Source organism: Arctopsyche grandis, chromosome 4 (genome assembly GCF_051622035.1).
Source record: "Arctopsyche grandis isolate Sample6627 chromosome 4, ASM5162203v2, whole genome shotgun sequence".
NCBI classification, from domain to species: Eukaryota; Metazoa; Arthropoda; class Insecta; order Trichoptera; family Hydropsychidae; genus Arctopsyche; species Arctopsyche grandis.
In genome coordinates, this window is record NC_135358.1 from 30,273,944 (window position 1) to 30,301,878 (window position 27,935).

General features: G+C 34.7%; 1 protein-coding gene across 2 annotated transcripts; it reads right to left on the bottom strand.

The window, feature by feature from the left end:
* Positions 1-27,503, bottom strand: MYPT-75D (Myosin phosphatase targeting subunit 75D). 2 transcript variants are annotated; one of them, XM_077429743.1, is made up of 11 exons: positions 27,161-27,503; positions 23,125-23,216; positions 21,414-21,601; positions 21,201-21,319; positions 20,038-20,167; positions 19,765-19,961; positions 18,084-18,209; positions 17,636-17,711; positions 17,289-17,542; positions 3,742-4,357; positions 1-2,410 (listed from the first exon to the last, which is right to left on the bottom strand). In XM_077429743.1, the coding sequence occupies exons 2-11, from the start codon at positions 23,202-23,204 to the stop codon at positions 2,199-2,201; spliced, it is 1,998 nt and encodes a 665-aa protein (XP_077285869.1). In that variant the 5' UTR covers positions 23,205-23,216; positions 27,161-27,503; the 3' UTR covers positions 1-2,198. The 2 variants fall into 2 exon arrangements, with proteins under 2 accessions (XP_077285869.1, XP_077285867.1); XM_077429741.1 differs by lacking the exon at positions 27,161-27,503 and adding an exon at positions 23,988-24,093.
* Positions 27,504-27,935: the final 432 nt, after the last annotated feature.

The window sequence follows — 27,935 nt, forward strand, 5'->3', positions numbered from 1 at the left end:
TGAATATTTAGAAAATTTAATAAAGTTAATATGAAAATTAAGTGTTTTATAAATTCTCTAGCATTCAAGAAACTTTGAAATATTTATCATGCAGATATATGACTTTCTTATATAGTATATTGTAATTACGCAAGAGTTCAACTACTTTTGACCGGAGATAAAACGCATGTGGGAATCCGAGAATGACACAGCAATAGATAACGATGTAAATTGCGATTACTAGGAATTTATTTACGCAGTTCAAAATTCAGAAACACTCCACACACTCTGAGAAAATGGCAAAATTTGCATACCTATACAAATAAAAATTACAAAAAAAAAAAAAACTTAAAAATAACGATCCGAATTAGAAATAGGCACGAAAATCACATTTTGCATAGATACATTATTTTTAAATGCTTTTTTAGAAGTGGATTAAACAAATTTTAATATACATCAAGCTCGTCATAGTGTATAAAGTGCACAATGCACCCTACGCACACGTCACTCCTTTTCTTGAGTCCCGTAAGACAATTCATCCACAGAAATTCCAATAAAATATCAGATTAAATTTCACTGTGGTATTAGTAATAAATAAAAAAAAAAACCATATATAAATATTATAAGCTAAAGCAAAAAATAAATGCCGATACATTGCATTTCTTTCACAACACACAAAATACACGTATTTATACGATAATTAAAGCAGTAACCAAAATATGACAAACCTCGATAGTAATAATAATAGACAAAGTTGAAATGTACGCTAACAGCAGAGTTATATAATGATTGAGCTGAAGATTTTTTTTTTTAATAAGCTTGAGCAGATTTAATCATATTTTATACAAATAATTTACGAAAAATGTAATACTGAAAATAAGTAGCACTAACAACAATCAAGATATACATATAAAATTATTTAACAATTTGGCAATGTTTAACCTAACAAAAAATTGTCAACACTCTACACAGGTCTTGGTATGTACGTTAATACAATCAACCGCGATGCAAATAATCCGCCAACAAACATTGATTCAAAAACTTGCACAAAAATATTTAATAACTAGCGAAAACTAAAACAACAAAAAAATAATACCCATGTACATTCAAATTTTAAATATTTCAATAAATTGAAGCTCTTTTTTATATATATATTGGACTTGAAACTTTGATACATATCAAGATATATACTTTCCAAACATGACTATTCATCATTTACACAAAAATCAATATAAAACCTTTAGGAATACTTATTATTATATAAAATATGCACAAGTATTCGTATCATCAAAATGTAAACATACGAAAGGATCATCAATTTTTGGAACACACACATTTCAAAGATATGTTTTAACCTTTTATACGCCACAAAATCAGTAACAATTTTAGCAACAAACGGGACGACTCAAACTCGACTTGGCCATTCACCAAATTCAAACCAAAGTTCTCTTCGTCGTCAAAGTCCATAGGAATTCAACATTCATATTCGAATACCGTATTATATCAGAGTATATTTCAACAATTTTTGATCAATATACATCTAGTTAGTTCTTCCGATACTCTAAATAAAGATTGTAAAGAAAATCCCATACAATCCACATAGAGATGTTCTTTTATAAAAACCATATAGGAAAACTTTCATCATAAAAAGCTTTTAAAAATGAGAATATCTCACAAAATGTACTTCCAGCATGGTGCTTCAAAAGTATTATTAATATAATAGCTGCCATCAATAATATAGAGTAATTTTTAATAAATTTACTAATCGAATTGTAGTATAAAAAGTATAAGTCAAACAAAACAGTATACATGTGGTGAACCAAGTCCGAGTTTGCGTCCTAAAAAGTTGCCTTAATAATCTGACAGTGGCGTGCAAAAGATTTAAGTAAAATTGAACAATATATACACGAATAAATCCAAAGTCACAAAATGTCTATAATAGGATAAACATTCAATTAAGTACATGTGAATTTTGTATGGTAATGAAGTACATAGCTGCCATACAATGTAAAATTTATCAAAATATCTTTAAGATTCTCAAAATAGCTGTCACACATTCAAAAATACACAATAAGTGTCAAAAAAAAAAAAAAAATAATAATCATAATATACATACATACTTTACATCGAGCACCTGTTAGTGGAATGTAAATCGTATCGTTTCCGACTTGGAATAATTTAATAAAATAAAAAAGTTCTACAAAATTTAAAGTCTCATTCTACATTATTATACAGCATCTGTTCGATCTGGCGTCTCCGACCACGTCACCGGTGTTGCCGCTGAAACGAGGCACATCTCCTTGCACGGGCGACGGTGACGAGTGTGTGGCCGTCGAGGAGTCGACAGGACTCCCCGGTGATATCACACTAGACTCGGTCGGACTCGAATTTCTAATTTGCGCCCTCTGCTTCTTCAGATCGGCCAAAGTACCTAAAAAAAAAAACAAAACAAAAATCAATATCCAATTCATAATACAAATAATTCCAATCCTAATGCAGCACTTGGCAGTTCATTTTCATAAATTGTACCCCTTATACATTGGCGGATCCAGGAAATTTGTAGGGTGGGGGCTATTTCTAATTTTTAATACACATATTTTTTTTCAAAAATAAGACGTACATATATTCAGTTATATTACTAACTTATTAATTTGTGAAGCCAATATTTCAACTAAAAATAAGGCGGAAATTCCCAGTGTAGGCGAAGGATCATGGATTATGCACATGATAACATTTTATATCTGAAGGACAGAGTGGTCTGCTCACACCCTCAATTCAATAATTTTACTTTTTTTTTTATACCAAAAAAGCGTTTTTAAACGCCGAATGCGAATTTAAATTATTGTTTATATGTATAATATTATGTAGTCCTCTAGGGTAGTGGTCATTGACCTTGTGCCACCACCGTGGATCCGCCAGTGCCTCCATATTAATTTTTTTGCAATTTAACCCTATGAATGCTAACCAACGCCGATCGGCGTTTTGCCAACATGCCCATTGGCCTGAAAAACGCCGATAGGCGTTGTATTTTTAGCATGTACAAAGTAAACAAGAATACCACCCGCTAAGCCTTTCCAGGTAGCATTGAAAAAAAATGCATTGAACATGGGTCGTGTAATCCGTGTCGAATGTTTATAAAGACTGGTTTACACCGGAATTTCTGAATTTATAACCATAGCAGAATTACCCGATGGAAATCGCTAACTGCTGAGTATTTCAGATTGTGGCTTGGAATTTAGATTGTGAGCATTACATTTTAACAACAATGAAGATGTATTTTGGAAAAATACATCCATTAATAGACTTGTTTTGTTTATTTTTTATTGTTGCAAGATATATTAGAGAGTCTAAACACACCTTTACAAAACTCGAAATCCTCGGCGGTAGTTATCTAGGGTTTGTTTGGATTAGCTACAATTTTTATACCTGCTTTCTATCGGATATCTAAATAATTCTGGTTGGAAATGTTGGCAAAATTTTCAGCGTGGCAGGCTTTCATCAGAAAAGACATCAGCACTCAAAGGGTTAATAAGCCCTCTCCAATTGAGTACAAAGCTCGTATGTATTTAAATGTGCTATACATGCTTTATATACAAATTTACAGCAGATTTTTGTATATTAGCAAAGTTCATAGATATATATGAGCCACAAATAAAGAAACAATGATCATGGATAGTTAATTTTCTTTAAATAATCGGTGTGCAAACTCCCGATTTGAAAATGCCAATATAAAGGTTTTCACCCTACTTTCGAGTAACATACCAGTATTAATCATGACAGTTACGTGCACGTTGATCTTGCCATTTTTATCGGACGTGTAATGAGTGGCCGAGCTGGTCTCCGTCGGCAGGCCTAGTTGAGAAGCGCTCACGAGTGCACCTTTAGAAGAGTCCGTGTCGTCTTCGTGTATGAAAGATTCATTATCTTGACCTTCCGGGGCTCTCCGTACTCCGTTGACGGGTGATACGGCACCACTTCCATTCTCAGGGTAAGACTTTGGATATGTCGGCGACGAGTTGTTTTTATGCAACGTACTATCTCCGGACGGACTGACGCTGTTTCCGTTGGAGTTTGGCGTGCTGGTGGTCGTGCTCGCGCCGCTAGGAAGGTATTGAGCTGCCGCGTTGACACCGTAAAGAGGATTGTTCATATATGCTAAGGTTCCGAAGGCAGCCGACGAAGATTGAGATTCCCTATCCGTCGATATTTGCGATTGAGAATCACCGTTGAGCGCGTTGTGGCTGAGGACGGGCTGTTTGGTCGGCGTTGGGCCGATGGGTTCCCCGGGATCGTTCGGGTTTGAAGGACTGTTCGACGAGCGCTTCTGCGGAGACGTCTGCCCATTGGAAATTTGATTCTCGACACCATTAGGAAGACCCTGAAACGAGAATTACATAATTAAAACATTGATTGAATGCATTTTGATTAAAATTTTGTTCATGAAAGCACTGATATTGTGCCTTCGTGAATTGTATTCATGATATTGTGCCTTCATGAATCCAAAACATTACAATACATTGTCTCAGGACAATAGAAGTTGTTTAAAAGTAAACGTGACATGTATGTATGTATTCTTCTGCAGTGGAGACGAACCTTGTGCCCAAAAATATCAAATTTAGGTTTGAATAGATGCCGCATGCCATATAAAACAAACTTAACTCAGCTGTCTGCAACCTTTTATGACCAATATTAGCAATCTTAACTCTCCTTTCCTTTGAATAAGGTAAATATTACTTGAGCAAAATTCTTATCAACTTGAATATATACATTTTTTTTAATTTATAAGGCAACATAGGTAATTTTTTTTAAGGAAAACCAATTATTTTGTAACAAAATCGTCATATTTTGATGAAATTTTATAATATGTCGCTTTTTGAATGAGTATTACAGATGCTTTATTGGAAAATAATTTAATTTAAAACAATTTCTGCTTAGTTTTTAGTAAGACGTTTATTTTATTTTTTAAATTTTTTATTAAATTACATTTTTACTTTGAATGTAACGTACATATTGATATACAACAAAAACCCAATACCCGTATTGATTATTATTTAAATTTAATTTATCTATTTATTAAAATTTAATTTAAGATTTTATTTCATTGACGTACTTATCGTAGATATGTACGTAAGTATAAAAAAAAATATTATTATTATTTAAGTAAAATATCTAAATATTTTAAAATAAAATAAAAAAAATATTGTTATTATATCTTAGCCAGCAGTATGGCTCGATGGTTTCGTTTATGTTTAGCACCGAGAGGTTACCGGGTTCGATCCCGTGCTAATCTTTAATGCTGATGGTCAGACTTGAATGTTTGAGACTCCAAGTCAATCGTTTCAGAGTTTGCCAATTTATCTGATTTCATTGTCGAAACGGTTCCTCCATCAAATTGACAAAAACCATCCTACACACTATGTATATCACTAATATCTGAATTTGATGTATGTATAATATGTAAAAATGTATGCGCAAGTCTAAATCCATAGATGTCTCTATGAATGAATTCATTAATTAATTAATAGTTAAATTCCGTGTTCTTCAGCATCTCGAAATTCAGCGATGTATCTAATAAAAAATGCTGCAATGTTTGTAATTGGCTAGGAACGCGTATTAGAGTTTACCTGTTAGGCCTTACTGGTATATAAAAAAATATATAAAACCGAAACTTCGTCTGATTGGCTGTCGTCAAAGTCGTTTCTGATTGAATGGATTGGTCAAAGACGATTGCGATTGGTCAGTCGTTAAATAATATAAATTTTTTTCGATTAAAATAAATTTAATAAATAAAAAAGATTTTTTTCATGGTTTTCATTTAATTTCCATTTACCGAGCGAAGCCGGGTATCACTGCTAGTTTTCTATAAAAATGTTAATTTTGATAAAAAATATAATAAACAAGAAAATGAGTACGATTTGAAAATGGATAAAGAAAAATTTCATGTGCAATGCAATTCAAGTCAGTTAATGGATTTTCGTTGTATCAGCGAATAAAATATACATATGTAGACATAAAACAAACCCTATAACTCAATCCGAGGATTGGGGGATCCTTTTTTTTCATTTTACGCAGATTATCATTTGCGAGAAACATCTTGACGCTATTATAATGATATTTAGCAAATGTAAAATAACACACAAAATGTCAACCCATATTTTCAGCACAACTCTTTCACAAGAACACTCAACTTAATTAATATTTTTTTTCACATCATGAAAAAAAACTATAAAGTTCAATTATTATTACATATAATATAACACAACTTAATTTCACCACCAACGTTCGCAAACTGACCAAACTCGAGAACAATATTTCACATATATATTTACAAAAAGTTGTAAAAATTCAAGGCGGAATTCCAAGGACACAACTTAACGAATTCACAATCCAATTAATTAAAACACCAAATAAACAGTACGCTTCCTTGTGCACACGATGATAATATTAATGGCGGAAAAAACAAAATTGATCCGATTTTTTTTATTTTGTTGATTTATGTACGCCGAAACGTTCACTGTAACATTTGCACGACGTCGGAGCAGCCGTGCGAGCGGCTGTATATCTAACGGTCGACTGAACGCGGCGAAACGGTCGGTTAACGTGCGTGCATGCGTGCGCGCGAGTGCGAATGCGTGCTAGTGCGTGCGCGCTTTTCAAAATGGACGATTGCTCAACGCGAAGTTTTGGCGCCCTCGCGCGCTTAGAGCGTTACCGCGCCGTGCGAGATTCCACGTGCCTCGTCACAGTCTGAGCGCTGAAAATGGCCGACGATCACATTTTCATTCGACTGACTTAACTTTCTACGGTGATGTTTGACGATTCTTAAAATACGGTCACGCACACCCTTTTCGATCTTCCAATTACAATATGGCTGCTGTATAACTTGGTGGCGTGAATTACAACTTCATGGAGCGCGTGATGTATGTATGAATCACTAACATTCGAGAACGCCGCTCTAAAGAGTGGTAGTGACAGAGAAATGTAATAATTAAAGAGCGAACCCAGAGCGCGCCGTTCATTGTTCAATTGTTGTAAATGCATTGTTAAAGGTTCGCCGAACCTTTTTTTTTTTGGAATATAGCTTTGTAAATAGAGCCAAACCGCCCCGATTCCTGGAAAAAGCACAGTCTCTATCCGCGCTCAAGTAATAATAATAGGCGACAGTGCGCTGCAGCGACGCAGCGCAGCACATCAGAGTTGGTACAAAAGGCAACCTTGACGCGCCGCGCCTATCATATGTAAAAACGTGTGCAACTAAAACAGAAATCGGGAATCGGAACTGAAAATGGAGTCCGTATCCGAAACAAAAAGGAATCGGGATCCGGAACTGAAACAGTAATCGAAGCTGCCGTACCGAGGGGGCGCCCCACCGCCGAAATTAAAATCGAAACGGGTGGTTTCGGTAAAACGTTGGTAGTTCCGAAAGGAGTGGTTTCGGAAAGGAATTGATACACGAATTCGAAATTACGAAGTGATACGTCCTGTGCATCGCCAATTTCAGACCCCCCCCCATAAATCTTGCCAGTTGCTACAGATGGTGCTCCAACAATGATGGGGTGCTACAGGGGATTTCTGACATATTTTAAGTGGTGTCGAGCACTTAGTTGCCAATAATCTGATTGAATAACTACATTGTATGATTCCAGCAACAAACAAAATCATAATCAATTGAAGAGATTATTTGGACGGTTTTGTATTGAAAATGACGAGGAATTCGATCGCTTGCTGCTTCACACAGAAGTTCTTTGGCTGTCAAAAGGTGTTTGGGTCGGTATTATAAACTGTTTCGAGACAGTGCTGGGGTTTTTTAAAAATCATGTATGATACATTACGAACTAACTTGATTGATTCCAAAAATGACATTGCCTATATGACAGACTTACTTAGTATGCATGTACATATATAACAAGTCTAATTAACCAAATCTGAAACTTCAAGGCGATGAATTTAATCAAAACAAAAATTGTTATTTCTCTGTTCATGGCAAAACTTTTGTACATACTATGCTTAGGGTGAGGGGAATTCAGCCAATTTCCTAATTTATCAATTACTTAATATAAAAACATGACAAAGTCTTATTCATCTATTGTCAGCACTTGACTCTTAATACCGACTTTAATAAAAACGATTTGGAAATACTCTAAAAACTTTCGTGCACCGCGCCATTAGTTAACGCTTTGAATGCTGACCAACGCCAATCGGCGTTTTACCAACAAGTCCACGGGCCTGAAAAACACCGATAGGCGTTGTATTTTGAGCATGTACAAAGTAAACAAGAATACTACCTTTCCAGGTAGCATTAAAAAAAGGCATTTAACATGGGTCGTGTAATCCGTGTCATTCATTTGTCAACGTTTATAAAGACTGGTTTACACCGGAATTTCTGAATGTATAACCATAGCAAAATTACCCGATGGAAATCCCTAGATGCTGAGTATTTTAGATTGTGGCTTGGCATTTAGATTGTGAGCGTTACATTTTAACAACAATGAAGAAGATGTATTTTGGAAAAACACATCCATTAACAGACTTATTTTGTTTATTTTACATTGTTGCAAGATATATTAGAGAGTCTAAACACACCTTTACAAAACTCGAAATCCTCGGCGGTAGTTATCTAGGGTTTGTTTCGAATAGCTACAATTTTTACACCAAATAAACAGCTGAGATAATAATTATGAACCAAACTGAAACATTTCTTTTGAAATGTTTACAAATGAAACACAACTTTTCTAAAACTGAGTCTAAACACACCTTTTCAAAACTTGAAATCCTCGGCGGTAGTGATCTAGGGTTCGTTTGGATTAGCTATAATTTTTATACCTGCTTTCTAATGGATTTTAAAGTAATTCTAGTTGAAAATGGAGAAACATTACGGGCTTTCAACAGAAAAGACGTCAACACTCAAAGGGTTAACTAAATAAGTCTTGGTAGAAATCTCTCAGAATCGTACGGCACGGCATACCTAGGTAGACTCCAGCTGTGAATGGGCGTATCTTCACGCCATTGCTAATTCGTACAATCTTATTATTTCCTAAGTTTCTCCAACAATTCTTCAAATATGGGAATCACCGTTATCAATCACTATCAAATCTACGTCAATACAAGAATAAAATTCACCGAAAACACTTTAGGGGGTGTGTTATGGCGTTTTATTACATGTGCAAAACTATTTAAAAAAAAGTGACTGTTTTCTGGATTTGGCGGCGCATTGGGGTAATCTGCCATCACTCAATTTAAACGACAAAAACTTGACATATTTTTTAATAAATCGAATAAAACGGAAATGCCACGCTCTGACGTGCCACATTTTGGCACGCATCACATGTGTAAACTATGTACGTATATACCCAATTTTCTTCAAAATACACATTTCTCAACTTTTTTCGATGAAAATAATGTTGAAAAAAAATTCTCACAGAATGAAACACTCCAAACAACTCAAACAGACTTAAGAAACATAATATATTCAATAAAAATCGAAAGCGAAGTAAGAAGAGGCTAGTAAAAATAAAATAATGAAATTCATTCGCCAATAAGATTTCCAACAACAAAAACTAAAAGCACAAAGCCTCATAAAAAATAACTAGGCAATATTTTCATAAACGCACGTACATAAATAATTAAAAATAAAAAAATCGGAAGAGAGCCATCTAATCCATAAAACGAGCATCGAGTGCAACAACCACTTGCATAATCGTGGGCGTGCATATTACGCGCAATAATATGTACATATTCACTACAATATTACACACGTCGGTGTCGTAACAAACGACGGATTTCAATCGAAACCAATCTCCGCAGATTCGACCGAATCATCACCATCATCATCATCATCGGCGTCTCAAAACGGCAAATATCACACGACGAGAATAGCACTTCCGATGTTGCCAAAAATCGAACGCATCCTGACCATTCGCCATTCAACCGAAACGACTCGACTGTGACCGACCAAAGTGATTCTAATATAAATTATAATAATACAATTTGTTACAGTGACTCGGTGGTTTTTCAAATAATAACAATTACATTTTCTTATTTAACAATGCATTTCTTATTTAACAATGAATCACCATCTTGTGAATGACTTGGGCTAGGAGCTGTTCATGTGCCCTGGTATAGTCATCCAACAGTGATCATTTGAAATTTGATGCTTCAACCTTTCGATCGTTTCCCATTAGAGTTTATCAACATATCTAATTTTACTCTCGAAACGTTTACTTGGCTCACACCTACATATTCAATATTGTCTGATTATGATTTCAATTTATAATTGAACTAGCTGAATCCGGCATGCGTTGCAATGCCACAATAACGCGTGCAATTCCTGTTCCCGTTCCACAGACATTCAATTTTATTTTATTTTTATTGTTACAAATCAATATACACTCGTCATTACAGATTTGCTCCAATGCGACGGGTGTACGTTAACGGAATACAGAATACATAAACAATCAGAAATCAGAAATACAGTAATATATATGTATACAATCAGAATATATAGCATATAACAATTAATCAGAAATAATAATCATAGAGACATCTATGGATTATTTTTAGATTTTTTTTTGTGTACAATTTTTATACATATAATAAATACGAAATTATAGAGATATCTATAGATTTCAGATTACTGTGTATAATTATTACAAATTATACACAGGCAGATTTTTGTGACAACAGGAATAGATCTAATACCAATTTTCAGGAACCGTTTCAGCAATGATCAGATAAAATTGGCAAACTCTGATAGAGAAACGATCGATTTGGAGTCACAAAACCCCCAAATTTAACCAGCAGATGGCGAGGACTCGAACCTTTGACCTCAGTGGTGCTAAATATATACGCTACCACTAAGCCAAACTGCTGGCTAAATATATATAGGCATAGATATATTTGTTGACGTGGGCCATCCGCTGTGTGTTTGTGGCACAGCCCTGAATGGTCAGTACATTCGTGGCGCGATTATTGTCTTGATAGCTTTACTTTCGCGTCAGTAAAATCGTAATTACGAATATTATTATTAAGAGGTTTTTTCCCGTTTTTTTTTCACAGTAATCTTCCCGGACATGCATACAACAAATCCTGAAAGTTCAATCGTAATCGGTTCAGTGGTTTAGGAGCCTATTCGAGACACACACACAGACATTCAATTTTATATATATAGATTTGTATATGGTATACCTACATACATACATGGTCACGTATAATAATAATATATATAAAAACGGACGCGATGTGTGTGGTATGTGTGTTTGTGCCAGACCGTCAACACACAGCCAATCAGAGTGAAGTGGTCGAGGAGACGCGGGGAAGCATGGTAGCCGGAAAGTGGGGGGGTGTGGAGCGTCATGTGACGTCAGGCCGAGCGACGACAGGCATGTGCGACGTTAGACCGAGCGACGGGTGACACATACATACATACATATTATACATGCATACACACACACACACATTCATTTCGAACGGGTGAACGGCGCATTAATACGCGCGTGCGCCTATAAATTACATTACACTATATTTATATACTAGCTGAACCCGGCATGCGTTGCAATGCCAGAATAAGGCATGCAATTGCCGTTCCCATTCCCGTTGCGTTTCCGTTCCCGTTGCCGTTTCAAGTTATGGTTAGAGCTCAAATAACGTGTATTCAAAGCCGTGTCGTCATAAACCAACTGGCGCCGGAGGCATCGGGGGCGCTGGGGGCGAAGGCCCCGGGGCGTCAGAGGCGCCGGGGGCGCCAAGGGCGAAGGCGTCGGGGCGTCGGCGATGCACAAAACGTAATTCGTAATTTTTAATTCGTGCATCAATTTCTTTCTAAAACCAGTCGTTTCAATTTCTTTAACTTTATTTTTGTTTATTCGTGTTTCAATTCCTTTTCGAAACCACCCGTTGAAATCAACGGGCACAACACTAGTAATATATGTATATATAAAAACGGACGCGATGTTTTTGTGGCGGACGTGTAGACAAGTATGGAGATTTAAAAAATTAAATAAATTTTATAATACCAGGAGTATATGTTGTGCCTAGAGATATTTAATAAAATAAATACATGCGAACAAGGCGCACAGCCAATCAGAGTGAAGTGGTCCACGTGGACTAAAATCTTTGACCAATTAGAGGAACGTATCGTCATTCTGACCAATGGGTGCATTTTAAGCTTCCGCTTTTGTGCTCTTGATTTTGAGTGCGAACGACGGGTGACGTCAGCGTCAGATACGCTGCGCGGGAGCGTACACACATACACGTTAATTAATCATTTCGAATGGTTGAACGGGTTTGATCGGTGAGCGTGTAATGCGCGCACACAACTTTTTCTATTAATACGTACGCGCGCACCTATACATTACCTTACATTGTATTTACATATTTTAATTCGTGTATCAACGGGCAAAACACCAGTAGGCAATAATGTCGATATAAGACAACTTGTTATGGCATTGTAGTAAAAATGAAATATTTTAGTAACTTTTATTATGAAGGGGGTACGCAGCTTACACACATTTGACTGACAAATCTATAGGAAAAAAAAAACAGGTTAAGAATCATTAATGTAGTGCGAAAATTGTGCGAATTGCCTTGGAATATGTAATCGTTTTTTGGCCGAAGGAAATCATGGCGTTCGCGTGTCTCTCCAATTAATTGGACGAAGAGTTTCATAAATGATTGATTTATTCGTGAGAGGGAAACGGCCGATGATCTTGACGAGCGTTTTCCCTCATCGAATTCCTTTCGATCGCATGCCGAACGTTTCGCCCTAGATGCTCTCTCATTGTGCAAAAGTGAGCCCATTTTCGAACATCATCTTGCAAATTGTTTTTGCAATTCATCTTGACTTTAGAAATTTTCAATTCAACTTCCCTTTTAACGGCCGTGAAGAGTGATTAGCATCTCGCTTTGAATGCAATTAAGTTCATCTTCATTTGTTAATCGAAGTAGAATGAAAATTTGACAAACGTATTATATGGACATTGAAACACAATTATAATGACGAAAAATTTCTCAAATCGAAGCTGTCAACTGTTGCTTTCGAAAACACGATTAATTTTACTCAAATTGTCAGCTGATTGCCAATCACATGTTCCAATCAAATGATATGTGATAAAACGCTATTATACTCGTGAGATACATCAAATGTCAATTGATAGGATGTTAATATCTTATAACCCATATGCATATTTTAAGTGAAAATATATTCACCAATTCAAGCAATGAAAATGTATTAAACAATGAATTTACAACGTTTATAAATTTAACCCTAACAACCCAATCTTAAATGAACCCTTACTTAACCTAGCCTATCCTAACCCTTAAACAATACCAACCCTAACAATCTAATCTTAAATGAATAAAACCAACCCTGAAAATGTAACGTTAAGATTTCACTGAAACGTCAGTGAAAATATATTTTCACTTGAAATATAATTTCACTGTGACATATACATTAGTATATATATTTAATAAAAGGTAAAAGTAAAAGCATGTACGAGCTGAACCCGGCATGCGTTGCAATGCCGCAATAACGCATGCAATTCCCGTTTCCGAGTTAAATTCGTGGTATTATGACCTAGCAGCGGAAAAATGGAGGCAGCAAACACATTTGAAATTATTCAATTGTTTGTTTATTTTACCCTAACAACCCAGGTGGCGAACACATTTGAAATTATTGCGTTGCAATGCCACTCATTCCCGTTTTTCCCATTTCCGTTTTTTTTTTACGGAAGCCATCGCGGGCATACACACAATAACTCCTGTAAGAATCATCGCAATCGGTTGAATGGTATAGGAACGCATATGTAACAGACAAACAAACATTGATTTTTATATACATATTATACTAGTTTTTTTACCCGGCTTCGCTCAGTATTTGTAAAATAAACAGCTTAAACATGACGAATCTAATAGTAAATATTCATTTGTTTTTTATTAAATGTATTTTAATCGAAAAAAATAAAATATTCAACCAATTGAATTGTTGTCATAGAAACTTTGTTTTGATTTCGAAGTTCCCAACCAAAGATACAAACATACAAAGTCTCTTTCGAAATTATGTATTAGGTGTCTGTGTGCAATAACGCTCGTGTCTGTGTGCGATAACGCTCGCCGTACTATAATAGTCGTTTCGATTCGACATATGTACGTCACAGTTAAAACACTGCCAACAAAACGTACGAATATAATACGAACATAAAAACAGATCAACAAAAAAACTTCTATATATATACTGTTTGCTACCAATGTTTCCTCTAGGAAATTAAGCCCCTGAGCATTTAGCGCCATCTATTGAAAATTGATTTAATTAATTAATTAATTTTTCTATTGGTGTTTTATATTGTTTATATGTAGGAAGGAAGGTAGTTTTTACCATTTTATTTTTCATACTAAGCAATTAAATATAAATATTAAAATAAACATATTTAAAAGGTATTTGAAAAAAATACGACTGCGTTGCGGATCGAACACAAGACCAACACATTTCATTTCATTTTTTTTTATTTAATAACTTAATATGCCAACACCCATGCGATGATATTTCATCGGGCACAACACTAGTATAATATAAAGATGAAAATTCGTTTATTGGAAACGCAAATTTACAGTTTTAAATTCAGGATCCAAGTAAAAGGCCAAAGTCGTTTCACAGCATTTATTGATGATTAAGGAGATACACGCACTGGCAGTGCTCCGTCCAGAATGTCTTGAAATGGTCTAAGTACCTCCTTATAAAGGACAGGTCGCTGAGGGCATCTTCGTCACGTACTCGGATATGCAGTCCCACGCTTTCGCGTTGTCAGTTCTAAGAACTCCACGGAAATGCAACCAAGTGCCGTTACCGCCGCTAAGTGCATTCGGGGGTCTCTCATTGTTGGCCGACTTGCACTTAAAGCCTGGAGATAATCCTCGAAACCAATTATAACGGTCGCACAGTGTCAGGGATGCGCCGTCTCACGCTCGTCTGGATTCTGGGAAATAGCGGGGATGCCACTCGGCCCAATCCGATTGCACTTAACCAGCGGCTCCTTTTAGGTATGTTACAGTATCTTATCTTTCAGTACTCTAAAATATTTGGATCGTAGAATGGAAAACTTCCTGAAAAGGGTCATTACTTACTTTTCCAGCTTCTACCCGCCGCCATAGCAATGCTGGAATATTCGGCACGTTACTAGATAAATTTAAATCCAAAGAATACGCCCGTATTACGAATACAGGAATGTTTTACGCGGGATAAAATATTTAGAAAGTAATAAATACGAAAGTCGAGCCATTTTGTGCAACGGTATTAATAAAAATAATGCATGCAGCAGTAAAAAAAGTTAAATTTTACAATGTTTACACACTCGTAATGCGAAAAGTGTTTTCACTTATTTTCACACAACATCGTTCGACAGCAAAACCACAGCTTCGGAATCAGCATCATGAAAAATCAATCAAATGATCATTTCCACTCACAAACTCCCGACTTGGGCGAATACCCAAATCTAATAAAATAAAAAAAAAAAGATAAAAATCGACTAATTCAGGTGCACGTCGTTACTAAATGCACATTAAAAGCGCGGGGGTCCGGATAAAACTCGTAAAATACGCACAATAGAACAATTTCCATTATTATATTATTATAATGTGTGGTTAATTAAAAACAGTTAAAGAGCGTAACACCAACAGCGTGGTCAATTTATGGTGTTTTTCATTACGGTGTGTATACATGTATACCTGTATACCTGCCCATTTGCGGATATTGAGCAAATGGTAATTTCGTCATCGCATTAATACACTTTGAAATGCGATAAAAATCTTCAAAAACGAGCGAGGAAATAATTCACATCTCAAATGAATAATTGCTTACCCGCCGTGTCACTTTATATCATACGTAGCAAATATTTCTTATCTCGGAAATGTAATCTATTATGAAGTGAATAATGAGCTTGTTATTTTTAAGTACATAATTGAATTACCCAATACTATACATATGTATATAAATGCAAAGATTCCCTCAAAATTATAATGGAAAGATCATGTCGCCAACGAACTGAACTAACTTTGATTTGGTAAAAGAAGTTGGACTGACCAAATAATGCATGGGATTGGCTAAATGTAATTAACTGCTATTTTACAGACAGTAGTAGAATATCAAAGATGTCATTAGGACCTTTTTTAGCCCGTTTGTAATGTTTGCAATCATTAAGAGAAGACTTTCACCCTTTTGAATACTGACCAACACCGATCGGCGTTTTGCCAACGAGTCCATGGTATATTTTGAGCACATCCAAAGTAAACAAGAATACTACCCGATAAGCATTTCCAGGTAGCATTGAAAAAAAAATATATCCCATATTAATGTGCGCGCACATTAATATGGGAGGAAAAGCCTGTTCCTCTTGTTCCTGTTGTATCCTGCTCGCGCAAATTAAGTGAGTATGTACCGTTTACCATGCACCTTTTTTTTTTTGATCTTTCGACTTAAGATCTTTGCCTTCCGATATTTGCGTTTTCGGTAATTTAACATTCCGGCTCGTCACGGAGACAGGAAAAAAATATGCATTGAACATGGGTCGTGTAATCCGTGTCAACGTTTATAAAGATTGGTTTACACGGGAATTTCTGAATTTATAACCATAGCAGAATTTCCCGATGAAAATCCCTAACTCCCGAGTATTTTAGATTGTGGCTTGGCATTTAGATTGTGAGCATTACATTTTAACAACAATGAAGAAGGTGGAACTAGTTTTGGAAAAATACATTAATTAATAGACTTCTTTAAAATTAAAATTCATCGGAATTGTTTATTATTTAAAATTAAACTCTTCATAAAAATAGATTCTAAATAGACGCTAAAATTGAACATTTTTAATGCCCTAAACGCTAAAATGCAAAATGAAAATGCTAAAATTGACAAAAATAGATGCCCAAAATACGTGTCTCTACCGATGACGTATCATCGCATGGGTGTTGGCATATTAAGTTATTAAATAAAAAAAAATTAAAAGAAATGTGTCCGTTCGATATCGAACGCAGTCGAATTTTTTTCAAATACCTTTTAAATATATTTAATTTAATTGTTTAATGTAAACAATAGTAAACAATAGAAAAATTTATTAATTAAATAAATTTTCAATAGATGGCGGTAAATTCTCTGCCAAGAGGAAACATTGGTAGTAAATAGTATATATAGAAGTTTTTTCTTTTGTTATTGCATTCGTATATACGTTTTGGCAGTGGTTTAGTTGTGACGTACATATGTATGTCGAAACGAAACGATTATTACATATAAATCATCAAAGTATTTGAATAATAATCAAAAAAGTTACCGTATTTGGCTGTGCAGCACCCGTGAAAGTATTCCGCATTCTAACTTCTTCGTGAGCATCATGTTTGGCCGTGAGTCCTCGCTCCCTCAACGACGTGCGTCTGACAGAATGAGCCCTCGACGAAGAGGGCCGAGCTCCGCCAGTGCCCCTCCTGCTGCCGGGGCCCCCGCTTCCGTTGGAGACGCGAGCGCGGGCCTCCCTCTCGGTGACCAGCTGAGCGATGCGGGCGCGCATCTCAAGATCTTCGCAAATATCTGTGCGTGCGACAAACAACCACGTTTTCAATCTTTGTACAAAAAGTGAACAAATCTGTCGACTTGACTATATGCTTGAATGGCTGAATATACCTGCCGGCGTCTCGTCGTGCTTGTTTTTCGCATTCAAATCAGCACCGTTGTGCACGAGCGTTTCTAGCACTTCCAACTGCAAAAGCATAAAAACAAAACACCCAAACACATGCATTAATAGTTTTAGTCACAATTTTGTAAGCGTCGACACGTCTGGTTAATCGGATTCGAATAAACGGAACAGTGCAAACGTATCTTTTGTACTAATACTGGTCGCCAAATCAAACGGCTTCCGTTCGAAAGTCGTAAAAAGTATTACCGGATTGAAACTTTCAGTGAAGGTTATTTTCACAATGGAACAAGACTTCCGAGTAATGAGAAAAAAATTCCATGCCATTCAAAACTGTTAAATTGTTTAAAAAACTGCTAGTAATTTTAACGAGGGTGCCCCAAATTATATAAAAAAAAACCATGCATATGCATATATTTAAATAAAAGGAAAGCTTACATGTCCCCAGCATGCTGCTGCGTGAACGGGCTGCCAAAGATCGTGATCTTTAACATCAGTCGATACGTGATTGTCCAGTAGGAACTCCACTACCTTTAAGTATCCATTCGCTGCCGCTATGTGTAACTATAAATTTAAATTCAACAATTATGGTGAGATTATAAAAAAATATGTAAACTAGCAAGTATATAACCACCACCATTATCAATAAAATATACCAAAACAACTAGTTTAACATTCGGATACAATGAATACAACAATAGTAAATATTATTTAACTTATTATACAATTACCATAACTGTGTTAGTGAAAGTATTCTTTTATTTTTCCTAATGTAAAATGTCAGTATATAATAAGAACATTGATTTGTATGTATTATATTTGAAAGAAATAAAAATAAACATAATAAAACAATTAGTCATGACAGGTCTTAATGAAGAATGAATAAGACTGAAGAGTTCGAAATAAGCAATAAGAAAAAGGTGTAAGTGGAAATATTTATTATATCAGAAAATATAAGCAGAAGAACAAGTTTAACTTACATGGAGGCATTAACATGTAAATACAAAAAAATTTACAAATACAAAATATTGAACGAGGTATATATATATATATATAATAAATATATAGAGGTATACACATATAAAAAGTTTAAACATTGGAGAAGAAAAATTATTGTCTTTCCATTCACAAATATATCTGTAACATAATAATAAACATAAAACACTTGTCGTTATTATTATTGTTAAAACTATATAGTTCAACAACAAACATAAAGCTTACGAAAAACACGTATTAAAAAAATACATACCGGGTGTAAAAAAAGTCTGCAACACTTTTTTAACGTCGATTACTACCAGCCGTGCTCGGGCTACGATCTTTAATATTAAATTCACATCTAAATAAATAAAATCACGTGAGAAAAATTGGCGGAGATTCATCAATCATCAGATTCTTCGCCTATATTTTCAAAATCAAAAACGATATATAAAATATTATCAATAAAATGTTCAACAGAACTCTTTTATTTTTAACAATTATCACATTTCCATAATAAACCAACGAAAATAATCTGCTCCAAAATTAAATTACATATTTGAGCATTTCATTACGAATAACTTGCCAAGTTATCGAATTTATATAAATATGTTTCATTGTAAGAAAATACATTATATGTACATATATTATTATAATAAAACTAAACGCATATTCACTAAATGGATTATAAACATTTAAAGAACTCACAAAATACTTGTGAATTAATAATCTCTCAGCATTCCTATGTATGTACATTCCCCTTAAAATTATAATTTACAAATATACATTAGAATTAGTTACAAGCAGAATTATTTTTATAAGTAAAAAAACCGGTTAAGCAAAAAAGGACGGGGGGGGGGTGGGTGGGGTTGGGCATCATTACATGCTTTACATCGTACAATTGACATTTAAAAAGCAGACTTTTTACACACCCAGTATGCAATATGCAAAAACGGGAACACATGTGTGTCAGAAAACATCATATTCAAGCGAGTCTTATTCTCAAAATACCAGCGCCGGAAGTTAGCTTTACAGACGGTTTGATCTTTTTCCTGCGCAACACAAGCTTATAGAACCCGTCCACCACCAACATGGTCAACTTTTTGCATTGAAGCACAAAAATTTTGTGAAAATTCTGCCTCACCGGTGTTGCGCCCTGATGGTCCGTATATTCGAGGTCTCCGGTCACCGCTGCCAAATTCTTCAGATCCCGCAACATCTGCCGTTCCGTGCTGGCACGTGTGTTGTCTATCAGACGTTGCGTAATACCCCTCGCCGCCATCTCCCCCTCTATACAATCCAGAGACGACTCGTCTTCGCAAATATCATAAGGCATATTACCTGAAAAATAAAAGACCATGACAAATCGTTCACGCACACCCGTCGCGATACATTTACGTCTCGTCGTCAAAATCACCGTCGGCGTTGACCGCTAGCAAATTGGCACCGTGTTGAATCAACAATCGCACTAGTTGTAAATGTCCGCAAGTTGCCGCAGCGTGCAGCGGAGTCCACCTCTCCGAATCCTCGGCGTTTACATTTGCACCCTGGAATGAAACGTCTCCGTGTCAAAACTCGCATTTATACATTAAAGGGTGTCCACCTTTCCACCTTCACATATCTACTTTAGTATGCGATCTACCTTCACGTTTAATATGCGGTCTCACTGTCTCAGTTCTCGAGTGTGACTGAATACAATACCGACCCCAACAACCTAATCCTAAATGAATAGGGCCAACCCTAACTTAACCTGACCCTTAACCATTTGCCCGCGGCCGTCTTCTATGGAAGCTTTGGGCGACAAGTCTATAGCGCGGCTGTCTTCCATAGAATTTCTGAACTTTGCACAGGATTTTGAGCCTTATATGCGCCTATTTCAACTGTTTTAAGGATCAAAATTGGTTGAATATATTACTGAGAGTTGAATGCCATCTATTCAATTTGCTTAAAGTGAATATATACCAGTCAAAAATTAGTTTTTTGTGGAACAATACTGAAACCTTGTTTATGTGACGTCACATGTTCATACAATTATGAAGAATGATTATTTGACAATTAATTCCAAACTACGAGATATATTGTGTATTTTATTGTTTAAAATAATACTTTATGTGTTAATTAACATATCCGGTTACTTGAGCAAATATTAAAATCTGTATTTAAGGTCGAAAGCTCGATTGCCAAATTCGCGAAAAAGGTGCCACGTACAGGGCTTGTTCGCTATATTTATTGCCGCGGGCAAACGGTTGAATAGATAGGTGTTGGCTGCTAAGATATGTTTTTTTTTTGTGAAAATATCGATGAAAAAACATATCTTAGCCAACACCTATGTATCTAAGGATCAGGTTAGATTAGGTTAAGTTACGGTTATTCATTTAGAGTCGGCATTTTCTTCACTGCTGACGATATTTTGATAGAAATGCTTCGACATCATAATGGGGCGGCAGCAAAAGACATAAATTATAATAAACAGATGGTTGCTACGATACAAATAAAAAAAAAATAGTCGACTGCGATTCAAAGGTAGATCCCATGCTAAAGTAGCACCCGTTCAAGTAATTATTAGTAAATTTTCAATACTTTTTCTAATAATAGGCGCAGCATATCTTCGTTATTGTCGATGCAGCATTGATGTAATGCAGTGAGACCGTCCTCGTTGGTCGCATCAGGTGTTACCCCACGTGATAATAAATTCCGAACTAAAACAACAACATAAGTTAAAACAATCAATACCGATATATATATATATACATATATGCATAAGTATATAATATAAAATAAATTATTATTAACCTTCTTCAATATCATTCCTGGCAGCTGCCTCTAATAGCATCACACTATCGCTAAAAAATATATTTCGCTTGTTTCTGGGCTTTTCCGTGGACGCCGGCGCGATGCTGCCTTTCTTCGCCGTATTGGTTTTTGAGCGATTCCATTCTCTTTCGCGTTGATTCCACGTCTTGAGTTGTTGATATCGCCGTCTGAAACAGATAACCATATGAAATGAGACGAAAAAAAGGAGGGAGCAGACCGGTAACAATTAATTCGAACAAAGTTTGACCCATTCAATTCGAATGTGACAACGATTTTTGTTGGTTTCTTCTCGTCGATGAGATATGAGCGTTTAAAAATGCGCAACTTTTATTTGAAATCTAGTATTGCTGTGCCAAAAGTGAGTATTGGAATCAAGTCACATGTTGTTTCTATTGATAGTGATTTTTTATTGGTTCCAAATACTATTCGAATTTTAAAAGTCAAAAATATATTTTTTTACCGTGTTATTATGCATTAATTTATATTTCACTACTGTTTTATATTCCACTACGTTTACGAAGACTTGTTTTTTTATCTCAGTATTTTATTTATATCATACAGGAAAAAATGTGTAAAAAAAATATATATATATATTTAAAACTATTAAAATTAGCTAGATAATTAATAATAAGTATTTTATTTTATTTTTAATCCAATCGAACATACACTCGCCTTTACTAATACAAATGCAATACGATCAATACAATCAACACAAAACATTTATGCAATGCGAATTCATACAAACATCATCTATGGAGGAATTTTGCAACATTTTATTATACAAATTGGAGAACCTCAAGACACTGAATAACTTAAGATTTGCGAAAGAGATTGGAAAGAAGATGCCAGTTTACAGGAACCGTTTCAATTAAAATCGGAAAAATTGGCAAACTCTAATAGGAAAACGATCGATCTGTAGTCACAAACCAAAGTCTGGCCAGCAGCTACTAATGGGAATCGAACCGTGACCACTACTCGAAAGCATAATATGCTAATCACTAAGACACACTGCTGGTTAATAACAATGAAATAAATCACAATACATAGAAAAAACATCTATTGATTCCAACACCAGTTAAAGACTGCAAACGACAAAAATTGCACAATTTTTTAAACGCTTATATCTCAAAAACGAGAAAAAAAAACAGCAAAAATCATCGTCGTATTCGAATTCAGTACTTCAAACGTAGTTAAAATTGATAAGTCTCCGCTCCGGTAAGTAAAAAACGTGATTTTTTTTGTTGCTCAGTCTAATTGGCATAGTCTTTGTATAGTAATCGGCCACTTGGGCCTTTATTTATCACCCCATTACCCAATCGTCACAAATACTTCTTATATTAAGTACATCACACTTTTGATAATAGAAAATATCAGTAAAATGTTACTTTGGGCGTCAAAATCCAAGTGGCCGACTACTATAAATCAGAATATTCAAACAAAATGCTGTATAAAATGGAATAAACAAGGAATAGACCGACAGTTGGCATACTTATCGGCCGGCTCGTTTTGTTATTCCATATACATATTTTACAAAAGCATATTGTACTAAAATACGAATTAGCATCACTTTCAGATGAATATATAGTTCTCGTTTACTTTTTGCTTTGAGATCCAAACGGATGGCAACTATATATATATTATAGACCAGGCCAATTACTGCAATTTGATCATATTAAATGCAAACAACAACCTTTTCGCTAAATGCAGTCTTTCCTGTGTGGTGAGACGCTCGACCTGAGTCATCTCGGCCACCAAATCCGAGTGCTCCATCTTCAATTTCTTCTGAAAACAAGGCAGAGGAATTTTATACATGATAAATTTCGATAAACAATAATAAACACGTAACTAAGAAACCGGAAACTATTCAATTACAATTTTTATATTCAACAAAAAACAAAATTCAATATGAAATTTTCATCTAAAAATACATCGAACATTATTTTTAAACGTGTCAGAGTTTAAAAATAAACGCATTCAAATTACACGAGCTCGCTAAATATCCTTATCAACAAACACACACACACACCTGTAACTTGTATACACTTTAAATTTAGACCCATATTTAACGTACCCATCAACGGCTTGTATTATATACACGATACTTTCAGCCGCGGCTAACAAAACTAGGTTATATAATAAAGTGCATGTTCAGAAGACGTCATGCCGTCCTGCAGCAATCAAATCTCGTGATTTTTGAATGGAAATATGCGTCAGAAACATTGCGTAATCGAAATAAACCTCAAAATTTGAAAATTCAACACCAACAACTGCCAATCGAGTCACATTCAAACGGCATACAGCCTTAATATAGCGGAATATCGACGATAATCAATCATAAACGATTAGATCATTCTCTAGTCGGTGTTCAGCAAAAAGCAGAACGACAGTTATTCGAGAATATTTAAAGAATGATACAAAATTTTTACGATAACGAACGCGTTGATAAAATATTTGTAATTGTTAGATTATTAGTGTACGATTCGAAGACAGATAAATCGACAAATCTCACGGACACGTATGTTAAATGAAATTATTGTATGTAAACGAACCAACCTGCTTTCGTATACTCATTTTGCCGTCGTTTGCCTTCGACTATATAAATATTCAGGACGAAACATATGCCAGCCGATGATTGGTGCTCGAGTGTAATAATTACTATGAAGGGATTGCCGATGATAAGATATACATCAAAAATCTATACAGATTACGTTCAATATGCGAATAGGGCTACCGACGTCAATCACTTTTTTATATTTGTTTTAGTTTATCAGTCTTATATACATATGTATCGAGAAGACGTCGCCGCTCGTCGGATATTAATATTCAGACAAATGTATACGATGTGTAATGCAGAAAGTATTCATTTAAATATATTTAATGGCAACAGGTGATTAACAGTTTTAGCTGCAAAAACAACCTCAAAGTCTAGTAATCAATGTTTTTGTCGAAATGAATTCGATTATATCGTCAGATTGTGATGAAATTTCGTTAATTGACAAATTAATACGCGTGAACGGTGTTGAGTTTAAGTTTGAGTGGAAGTTATGTTGTGTTTGAAAAGTTATTATCAATGATAAAATTGTTATTTTATTATCAGACGAAAACTAAGGGATTATAAAGGTGCCACTTTGGTATGCGGTCTACTTATCATGCAATCTACCTTTGAATCACAGTCGTTGTCGAAGCATTTCTATCAAAATATCGTCAGCAGCGAAGAAAATACCGACCCTGACAACCTAATCATAAATGATTAGGGCCAACCCTAGCTTAACCTAACCTAACCTGACCCTTAAATATATATATATGTTTTTTATGTGAAAATATTGATGAAATAAAACTTAAAAAATCTTAGCAGCCAACACCTATTTATTTAAGGGTCAAGTTAGGTTAGGTTAAGTTAGGGCTCGCCCTATTCATTTAAGATTGGGTTGTTACGGTCGGTATTATTCAGTATCACGGTCATACGCGAATACTGAGACAGTGAGCATATTAAAGTAAAAATGTGAAGGTAGATCGCATACTAAAGTGGCACCGGATTTTATGTATATTATTATACGTAAATGGATAAAATTATATTTAATATTAAAAAAAAAATTGGTATTGTATTTTCCAGGGGATAAAGCTGTAAATATATAATTTATTTTAATCTGTTGTATTGTCTATGTATTATGTTATTTATATGGATTATAGAAATTGCACAATTCTTCATATTGTCAGGGAAAAAAATTATTATTATTAGACAATTGATGTAATTAATGGATATTTTTATCAATGATTGTTTTTTTATTTAACAGTATACATATATAATATAAATGGAAAATATTGAATGCAAAAAAAAAATTTAATATCGTATAAAAAATATAATAATATAAATATTATATAAAAAGGAGTAAATATTATAATTGGTTTACAAATAAAACATATATTAGTGATATTTAGAGATAAAATCGTAGTTGGAATTCAATTTTGGTATCTTTTTTTTTTTTTTGGTTTTATTTAGTAAAAGTTTTATTTATTTTTAGTTCACAAACAAAATATAAATTAATGATATATAGAGATAGGATCGTCGTTGGAATTCAATTTTGGTATCATTTTTTTTTTTTTTGGTTTTATTTAGTAAAAGTTTTATTTATTTTTAGTTCACAAACAAAATATAAATTAATGATATATAGAGATAGGATCGTCGTTGGAATTCAATTTTGGTATCATTTTTTTTTTTTTTGGTTTTATTTAGTAAAAGTTTTATTTATTTTTAGTTCACAAACAAAATATAAATTAATGATATATAGAGATAGGATCGTCGTTGGAATTCAATTTTGGAATATTTAAAAATGGATTTATTTTTTTATTTTATTTATTTATTTTTAAAATAGTTATGAAAAATAAACTAGGGCGAGGAATTAAAATAAAGAACTTTTCATATAAATTCTAATGATAAGTAATTAATTTTTTTTAAAAGGAATTTATCATCAGTATGGTTAGTCTTCATTAACCCTTTGAATGCTGACCAACGCCGATCGGTGTTTTTGCCAACAAGTCCATAGGCCTGAAAAACGCCGATAGGCGTTGTATTTTAAGCATGTACAAAGTAAACAAGAATACTATTCGCTAAGCCTTTCCAGGTAGAATTGAAAAAAAAATGCATTGAACATGGGTCGTATAATCCGTGTCAATGTTTATTAAGACTGGTTTACACTGGAATTTCTAAATTTACAACTATAGCAGAATTTCCCAATGGAAATTCCTAACTGCCGAGTATTTTAGATTGTGGCTTGGTATTTAGATTGTGAGCATTACATTTTAACAACAATGAAGAAGATGGAACTTGTTTTGAAAAAATACTTATTTTGTTTATTTAAAATTGTTTCAAGATATATTAGAGAGTCTAAACACACCTTTACAAAACTCGAAATCCTCGTCGGTAGTTATTTAGGGTTTGTTTGGATTAGCTACAATCTTTACACCTGCTTTCTATTGGATTTCAAAATAATTCTGGTTGGAAATTTTCAACGTGGGGTGGGCTTTCAACAGAAATTGTTTTTCTTGTTTTTCTGCTTCTGACATATTTTTGACAAATAGTAAATTAAAATAACTCGCTGACTAAATATTCACAACCAAATTGAGCAAAGTTATCCGACTGATTAAATATAAGCACACAATATATATATATATATATATATATATATATATATATATATATATATATATATATATATATATATATATATATATATATATATAATTCGCTTGTGAAGTAAAAAAAAAAATGAACATGCCATACATGTGAGGTGTATTTAAAGTAACAAAATTTGTTTAATAACACAAGGAGGCTTTCTGGATATACGTTTATTAACAAACCCACACATTTTAGATTGCGCAACATTTTCAGAAAGTGAATAGCACTGCGAGCGAGGATCGCGATTATAAACAACCGTGGAGATTGAAGATAAAAACAAGAAAACGATGGAATATTGAAAATGTCGTCATAAAAACAATAGTCGTTGAATATACATAGACGGTCGGAAAAACGTATTAGGGCCAAAACGACGAAAGGACAACATATTGAACAACTGTCAGTTTGAAAGACATGTGTCAAACAAGTAAAGTGTGGAATATGTGAAGCTGCAGAGGAGACGAGTGGAGGTTTGGGGTTATGTGGATAGAGGGAGAGTGAGACAGTGTGAGAGAGAGTGTGTGAGAGAGAGAGAGAGAGAGAGAGATGATACCTGTCGATGTTGTGTCCGGTTGAAAGGTGTGTCGTCGGTTGTCGGTCGTCGGAGCGATCAAGTGCGACGCGTTGACGCTGACGAGAGTGCGAGGGTGTCAGCGTTCAGGTCGGCCGCTGAGGAGTCGCAGTCGAAGTCGCAGTCGGAGTCGGAGCGGACGTACAGCTGGAGCGACGGTGGGCCGCAAAGGCTCGCGGCCCACATGCCGCATCCTCCGCACTGCACTCTGCACTCTGCAAACCTCACCTCACACACCCCGCACTCCTCCCCTCACGCCTCTCGCTCCGACACTGCGAGCGACAACTGCAACTGCGCCCACCGCTCGAAACACCCCCAGCACTCTATTTTTCGTCCATGTCCACTCTCACGCCGATCGCTTCTCGATCCATATTTACCCACTCGTACAGCTCTGAAGCTAGCGATCATGACCCGTCCCTACTCATAGTACTGACGCTGCACCGATAACCTAAGCGTAGATTCCAAAAATGTATATGATTTTTTATAATAAAAGTTTTTTATAGTTGTTTGTTTATATATATATATATATATATATATATATATATATATATATATATATATATATATATATATATATATATATATATATATATATATATATATATATATATATATATATATATATATATATATATATATATATATATATATATATATATATATTTATATATATATGTATATATATGTTTTGTTTTTATTATATCTAATTTCTTTAGTTATTATTTGAGATGCGTACGTAGTACAATCCTTTGAAAAC

Coding starts and splice junctions, on each gene's coding strand:
- MYPT-75D (XM_077429741.1), bottom strand. Junction 21,602..23,124: donor AGACTGCATTTAGCGAAAAG/GTTGTTGTTTGC, acceptor TATCTGTTTCAG/ACGGCGATATCAACAACTCA. Junction 18,210..19,764: donor ACCATCAGGGCGCAACACCG/GTGAGGCAGAAT, acceptor TTAAATTTATAG/TTACACATAGCGGCAGCGAA.